This window comes from Amphimedon queenslandica, unplaced genomic scaffold (genome assembly GCF_000090795.2).
Source record: "Amphimedon queenslandica unplaced genomic scaffold, v1.1 AMPQUscaffold_12945, whole genome shotgun sequence".
NCBI lineage: Eukaryota > Metazoa > Porifera > Demospongiae > Haplosclerida > Niphatidae > Amphimedon > Amphimedon queenslandica.
In genome coordinates this window covers 32,867-34,699 of record NW_003546819.1, presented here as the reverse complement: position 1 = coordinate 34,699, position 1,833 = coordinate 32,867, and the positions used below count along the sequence as shown (strand labels likewise).

General features: G+C 33.7%; 1 protein-coding gene across 1 annotated transcript in view; it reads right to left on the bottom strand.

Annotated features, from left to right (window-relative positions):
* Positions 1-1,833, bottom strand: part of LOC109586104 (uncharacterized) — a 24,653-nt gene that overhangs the window by 21,923 nt on the left and 897 nt on the right. Inside the window, exon 3 of the mRNA XM_020002275.1 lies at positions 334-432. Coding sequence (XP_019857834.1) covers positions 334-432 — 99 coding nt within the window. The remainder of the gene's footprint in view (positions 1-333; positions 433-1,833) is intronic.

The window sequence follows — 1,833 nt, the reverse complement described above, 5'->3', positions numbered from 1 at the left end:
CAGTATGATACAGAACATGTAAGTGTCAGACTAATTAAGATAACAAATTAAACATTAACAACTACATGTACATACATTACAATTACACTAATTACATTTAAGTAGTTTCAGTGTATATCTTTCACAGAAGTACTTGAAGGTCCTTTATAATCAATGATCATATAATAAGCAGTAGCACTTCACTTGTACTTATACATACACATGTAAGTACTACTCTAGTACTTCTAAGGCAGCTAGTACATGAGTTCCTAATTATGATAGCTACATGCATATACAACATACACATGTACAATACATATTTCTAAGATATAATTTAATACTGCAAGAACTTACATTGTTTAAATCTGAAGGATCAGCTCTTTTCTTTAGCAGTAATTCTACAACATCACAGTTTCCTTCTCTTGCTGCTTCAATAAGTGCAGTATTTCCTCTCTATAATAACAAGATAAGAATAGTTTGCCATTAATTGTCCCCAAAGAAGAGAAATTTTAGTAGAATCTGGTTATTGCACATTGTAGTTTTTAAAAACAACTAAGGGTAGCCATGTGTCTACTGTATACCTGACCAGACACTGTTTTAGTGTCACAGAGGATAGAGATCTGACTATGTGAGACGAGTTAAAAAGTTAAAGGTTAGAACATCATTGCAAGGCATAACAGGGAGAGTCCTTTAGGATCATACACGTACATGAATGAACGAAAATTTGTAACTACATGAGTGTACATGAGTGCACAACTGCACATACAGTATACATCAAGTACATTGTATGTAATGCACAGTAAGCAGCATGGAAGTGGTTCACAAAAGCTTTGTGAAGCAGTTATTTAACTTTTTATGACCTGGGCTACACATGTTGTATTGGAGAAATAACAAGCCTTAGCAACCACCGACCCACGCTCCTTTTACGTAGTGGGTGTGGCTACAGCAAGCAAAAAGGTGGCTTACACACGAGACAAACTTATGAACTTTCTAACAGCAAGAGAACATAAAGATACTGTCTAAAGACTTTTCTAGAAGCATTTGAAGGTAGAAAGAACCTTTATATGTCTTAATAAGTTTCCAGCTCTCCATGAAAGGTGGTAAAATCAATTATAGGAATATCTTTACACTGTTACATTGGTATACACATGTAGTATGTGTGAACTACATTTTTTTTTGTCAATATGCAACTGATACAGCTAACAGTGAGAGTATTATACATAATTTCAAAGGGTAGACCAGCTTCTACATTTAGTACCATGTGCTATTTCTCATGCATGAACATCTACATGCATATAATTTCAAATTCTTTTGTGATATGCCTTAAACAATTATGTGTACATGCACGGTACACCTACACTGTTGTGCATGTAGTAAATACATGTAAGTCTAGATAGTGGTTTGTCATTAAATATTCCCAGTTACTTACTAGATGTATTATTGGTTTTAGTGCTATCATTAATCGCTACATGAACATGTACATGTACAAACACATTTTATGTCATGTTTATCAGTACTATTATACTGCATGTATCTAAAAACAGTACATTTCACTGTCTTCTGTCCTAAAGTTCTTTACACTAAATTTCTAAAGAGAAAACTATTTATACGAGACACCGATGGTGCATTGGCCTTGCTAAAACAAAGAAAACAATATTTATTTTGTTTTACATGTATGATTTCAAAATTATATTTTGTCCTGCATATTACCACTGTATTAAAAGTTACTATAGTTTTGATTGCATTCTTCATAGCCTAATTAAATGTGAGGGTGTTTGGGTAAGGCTGCAAACTGACAGCGCAGCATGGCAGTTGTTACAGTACAGAGAAAGTGTCAAATCTTGATTGCTAGAG